General features: G+C 40.9%; 1 protein-coding gene across 1 annotated transcript in view; it reads right to left on the bottom strand.

The window, feature by feature from the left end:
* The window catches only part of RPGRIP1L (RPGRIP1 like), a 105403-nt gene that overhangs the window by 9242 nt on the left and 90077 nt on the right, over positions 1-6084 (bottom strand). Inside the window, exon 25 of the mRNA XM_023514739.1 lies at positions 225-309. Within this exon, the coding sequence (XP_023370507.1) occupies positions 225-309 (85 nt within the window). The remainder of the gene's footprint in view (positions 1-224; positions 310-6084) is intronic.

Consider the following 6084-nt stretch of genomic DNA (forward strand, 5'->3'; position numbering starts at 1 on the left):
GGTAGTTTTCAAAATTCTATAGGGTCTTTAAAATTTCTCTATAAGGAATACAGGGTCATTATATTCTAGGAGGAAAAGACTCAGAGAGGTCATGTTCTCATCTAGGACAGAGCGAATCCAGATGTTTGGATTCCTCCTCTTGCGCCTTTTTGATTTCGACCATACCAAGCTACAGACATCTACTTTATACAAACCAGTCCATGATTGGGAATGCTCAACGGTACCTCTTGTTAGGCAGCTCTTGTCTTCGTAGTATAGCTTTTAAGATGTCTCTCTTTGCTTGGTTGTTTTCTTTATCCACGTAGATCACTATACCAAAAGAAAAAAAATGCCACAAAAGGAAATCACTCAGTAATATGCTCCATTAGTACCATCCTGCATTTTTATAAATGCCTGTTTTTAAAGACCCACGTCATGCCACCTCACTTGTATGCCTGGGAAAAGAAAACAGCCCCAGAAACCAGAACCAACTCTGAAGCGTCATGTGATCCGGTGTCATGTCACTGCAGGTTTATGTGCCACTGTCAGAAAAGACACATGCAACGTCTAAGAGTGCCCTGTCACTGTCACTGCCAGCTAATGGCCCTGGCAGTCACGACAGTAAAAGCCGGCGGTCTTCATTGCTCTGTATTTGAGGGATTTACTGCATTTTCTTTCGCCCGAGAAGCGAGTGATAATGATAACGTATGGCAGAGTGCTTGTCCTCCCTGACAGCCTCCGTAATTTAATCCTTCTCTCCTGCCACAACACACAATAAAAGAGGCATCTTGTGTGTTGAGTTGAGGAACTCTGCCGGCTGACGTCTGCTGGTGCGTGGTGAGGGGTGCGGGAGGGGTGGAAGGCAGCAAAGGGCTTTGCGGGGTGCGACATTTGTCTTTGGTTTTAAAGGCACATGTTGGCATACAGGAGTGCGGCCGGACTTCTCTGAGCTGAAATGCGAGATTAGATAACTGATCTCAAGTCCCACCAGGAAGAAGATGATGAACACCTGACTCTGGAAGCATCTGCATTCTGGGAAAATAGGGTTTCAGAGAGCAAACGCGCCGATGTTCATCCCCGTCATTTTTTCTCAGCTCGGCACACTTTCGGCCATGCCTTGGCTTCTGACGATGTTTCTTTTTCAGATGCCATTTTGGACATAAAGGTTCCCCAGTGACCAGATTTCAACTTAAAGATTATCTCTGACCAAAAGTGCACAGAAGGTGAAAGACATCATGGCAATTCTAAAGCCAATTCTCCTTAGGGTCTGCTGCAGGGAACAAGCATATTTCATACTTAAAATGGTTCCCTGGACAATTTACGTTCAATCTCACATTATGATGCAATCAACTCAGTTAGTTGTTTTGCTCAGTTGATGTGCATGACACTGAACTGGGCACATGGATTGAGAGCAAAGCTGTCTGCACAGGGTGGGTTGGTGGCTCGTGGGAAGTAGGAATCACTGAAGAGACAGGAATGTTAACAACTGACTCTCAACAATCAAGGTCAAACAGCCACACCTGCTGTATTAGCAGCTGTGACTTAAACTGGCTACTGAGAGTCACAGAACTCAATAAAGACAGAGTTCAGAGTATTCTGTTTTACTTATTACTGTCAAAATGTCGTGTTAATAGATGATTCTACTGATGCTGGGAGACAGTGCTTTATTTTTTAGAGGCTGCCAGTGCACAAAGCCAAATGGGGCCTTTTTAAAATGTTTTTTTTTTTTTGCTGTTAACTGCCAATTCAAGATGTGGTACACCATATTCTTTTTTATTCCAGAGTTCTAAAGCTTTTACTGGTTTATATCATTTGAAGACAAGGTTAATCTCTGTGGTTTAGAAAAAAAAGGGAAGACAACTTCACAGGACAGCATCCAAATAAAGGGTCGTTCAATTAAACCTAGACTAGTTTTGATGAATGTCATTGACTTAAAATGTTTTTTTATTGTGGTAGAATATACTTAACATAAAATTTACCATTTCGGCCATTGTTAAGTGCACAGCTCAGGGACATCAGGTACATTCCTACGGTGGCTCAGCCACCACCGTCACGGATTCCCAGAACTCCTTCCTCTCCCAGAAGCAAACCCTCCGCAATTACACAGTGACTGTCCACTCCCCTCTCCCCAGCTCCTGGGAGCCGCCCTTCTACTTTCCGTCCCTATGAGTGTGACTACTTCAGGAACCTTGTGTAGGTGGAATCATACGGTGTGTGTCCAGCTTATTCCAGTCAGCACTGATGTTTCCAAGCTTCATCAATGTCACAGCATGTATCAAATTTCCTTCCTTTTAAAGGCTAATATTCCATTGTATGTATGCGTCACTCTGTTTATCTGCTCATCCAATGATGAACATAGGGTGGTTCCTATCTTGTAGCTACTGTGGATCACACTCTATGAACACGGTGCACACACACCTGTTTAAGTCCTCAATTTCAATTTTTTTTTGGCATAGACCCAGAAGTGGAATTCTTGGACCATCTGATCATTTTATGTCTAACCTCTTTTAGAAACCATCTTTACTATTGAAACTGGTAAAATAGGGTGTACAGGCATCCCTTGTGCTTCCCCTTCATCCAGTTAGTCAGAAAACACTGTATTTCTATTCTCTGAACAAAGATTAGAACAATGAGAGCCACCATTTCCTGAGTGATGCTTATGTGCAAGGTACTAGACACAGTACTAGACACACGGTTGGAGAACCATGCTGACCCACATTTTACAGGTGACACAACAGACCCGGGGAAGGTTATCTCTGCAAGATCAGCTTGTTAGGAAGCAGCAGAGCCAGCCTCTGAATCCAGCAAAGCCTGCCTCCATAGCCTGCCCTCCTAACTTCCATAGTATCTAACTCTTTCCACATGAAGCCAGACTCTCCTTGTTACTGAAGCTGTGGCCATTGTATTGGCACCAGGCTGGAGTGTGAGAGTTCCATAATGGTATCAGGGGAAGCCACACCTTATTTTCTCTTTACTCTTTTGGAGAGAAGTATTGCTTAGATACAACTTGTCCAGGTGCATTAAATCAAATCTCTTGCCAGAAAAAATTTTTAAACTTAATTTTGAGAAAACTCTAGAGCTCCTTATCAATCAGCTTACTTCTCCAAAGGCGTACCAAATTGGAACCGTGGCTCTCCTGCTTGCACACACAGGGCCTAGATTGGGCATCTTAATCTAGCCTGTTTTCAGTCTTGAATGTTTATCAGCGTCCTTTGGAGGGCTTATTAAAATGCAGATTACCAGGCTGTATTCCCATAATTTCTGGGTTCGCAGGTCTGGGGTAGGGACTGAGACTTGCAATCTCCTGGTTGCCACTACTGCTGGTGGTGGTCAGGGTATCACCCTTTGAGGACCACTGTTTAGTCCAACCCTTCTTTGCCCAATTTTAAATGGGATTAAGAGACGAGGTACGGTGGCTCATGACTGTAATTCTAGCACTTTGGGAGGCAGAGGCAGGAGGATCCCTTGAGCTCAGGAGTTCAAGACCAGCCAGTGCAAAAGTGAGACCCTGTCTCTACTAAAAATAGAAAAACTAGGTGGGCATTGTGGCAGGTGCCTGTAGTCCCAGCTACTTGGAAGGCCGGAGAATAACTTGAGCCCAGGAGTTTGAGGCTGCAGTGAGCTGTGATGCCACGGCACTCTACCCAGAGTGACAAAGTGAGATTCTGTCTCGAAAAAAACAAAAGAATCATGAGCTAGTGAACATTTTTTTGCTAACACTGGAGGGAATGGGAACACTCTGGCCCCCTCTGGTTAGGTCAAAATGCTATGAACACGATGATTCACTTGGCATTCTGAAATTCTAGATAGTTAAACAATATACAATTTCAACAATTCAAATACCTTCTTTAGAAAGTATCAAAGCTCTCCAAGGGTTAAGCCATTTACCTTTAATTTCTCTTAGAAATCACATTTTTTAGGACTTGCTAGATTTTGGCACGAAGTTCTGAAAGTGCATACAAAAGGCACAAACCAGAGTCCAGGTCTAGACCGACCTGCATAGTTGCCTCCCGTTCAAAACATGCCCCTCGCTTGGCAAGTTGGAGAAATCCCCATGTTCTCCATCAGTGTCGTGCGGCAGAAGTAAGAAATGCGGGTGGCTTAATTATAGAGAGTTGATAACCTTGGATTGCAGATAACTTTTGTATTCAAGTGTTATCATCCCCATAATCCTTATCTTTGCCAAATTTCTCCTCACATTAGAAACAAAATCTGACATTCTACATCCTCTTCATCTCCTGAATTAAATTTTAATTGTTCCAACAGATAGACTGTTCAATCCCCAGAGATTAAGGACCCAGATCTCTACGTGTCATAAAAAGTTTGGATGATTTCACTAATCTTTTTTTCTCCCCACTGCCGATTCCCTAGAAGGCTTATCTGGCCAAGACAACATTCTCAGATCTACCATTAATCTTATTTTTCCCCAAACTATTTTCTTGCTTTCTCAGCATTCTCTGAGCAAAATTTTCAAGCCCAATAAAATACAAATGTTTTGTTCTTGCTATCAGTGTCTTCACAATTTTAGTTTTTTTCAGTGTTAGTAGCCCCCAAAAGATATATATATTTTTAGTGTAGGTGAATTAACACTTCTTAATAAAAACTGAATTCAATTATGAATAATCCAGGGGATCATCAGTCCATACCTCTCATTTTATGTACCTAATTTAGGCCTCAGCAGACAAATCTCTTGTATAGATTCCAGTCACAGTGCAGGGTAAAATCCTTGCTAGGTTCAGCTAACCTCTCCACCAGTATAGTGTTCAAATAGGAGGCAGCATGTACTAATTGTCTTCTATGTTCTCCATTTGAATTAAAAAGGCAGTTTGGACATAAAATTACTTTCATTAACACTTAATGAGATTTGGAAGATGTAAGGCTACATTACATTGACTTTCTATATCAAGGAACAAGTGAATGGCAAAACATTGTGATAATTAGATAAAATGGCTACATATTCACCAGATTCAAGGAGATCCCTCTGCAATGGAGATGCAAATAAAATGCTTTAAAAATAAACATTTCAATTATGTCATACTGAAACAAACAAAAATAAAACCTTCAGCAAGGTTCATATTAATTATTTCTCAAGTTTGCTGATGACCCAAGACTTACTTTTTGAGATATAATAGGTGTAAAATAGCATTAGTTTGCTTCTAAGCAGAGTATATTCCTCTCCCCTCCCCCTGGATAAATCTCCTTAAAATTCTAATTTCTCATTGCTCTTAAAAATTCTACATAGTCAAATCTTATTAGGAAGATAAAGAAGTTGAAGAGAGAGCGGCACTTGTGGCTCAAAGGAGTAGGGTGCTGGCCCCATAGGCTGGAGGTGGTGGGTTCAAACCCGGCCCGGGCCAAAAACTGAGAAAAAAAAAAAGAAGTTGAGGAGAGGTATAGTAAATACTTTTACTGAATTCATATCGAGCAGATTATTGGTTTTCTTGCTGCTATCAAATGGTTGAGGCATTAGAAACATAATCGACTCTTAAAATGCCAATTAGATAGTAAGATACCTTGCAGTAAAGACACACAAAAAAACCAAACAAAAATCCCCAACCAGCCAACCAGCAAAAATCCCCACAGACCTCACCATGTGAGAACGTTCAAACTTCAGGGTGCCTGAGCCTGTCGTGTCTCGCAGCTTTGAGCCAAACCAGTACTTGCATTGCTCTTAAGCAAATGGAAACATGTGTTTCCCTACACAGCCAAGTTTCTCAATGTACAATCAGTTTCTAAAATATAATTTTGTTACCAGTCCAGCCAAATATTCTACTGCTGACCTTTACAAAGAATAATACAAAAGCAAAGTTGTTTGTCTCTTTTCTTGGGCTATCTTCATTAAAATCAGCTGACTGAATAATTCTTTCACTACTAATTATATTTTGATATGGTTTACTTTCCTAGTACTTCACAGTAAAGGCTCTCTAGGAAGTCTTGAGAAAATATTTTTGGAAATGTTTCTTACATATCAAATGAATGACATGAAGGTAGAATCAGATTTTTGTTCTGATAAAGCTACTTATTTCCATGTGATTTTCCACTTGACCTGTTATTATAAAATTTGAGATAGAAAGGATCATAGAAAGTACCTTTTTTTTTTTTTTT

Source organism: Otolemur garnettii, unplaced genomic scaffold (assembly GCF_000181295.1).
Source record: "Otolemur garnettii isolate 467f Iridium unplaced genomic scaffold, OtoGar3 scaffold00058, whole genome shotgun sequence".
Taxonomy (NCBI): Eukaryota; Metazoa; Chordata; class Mammalia; order Primates; family Galagidae; genus Otolemur; species Otolemur garnettii.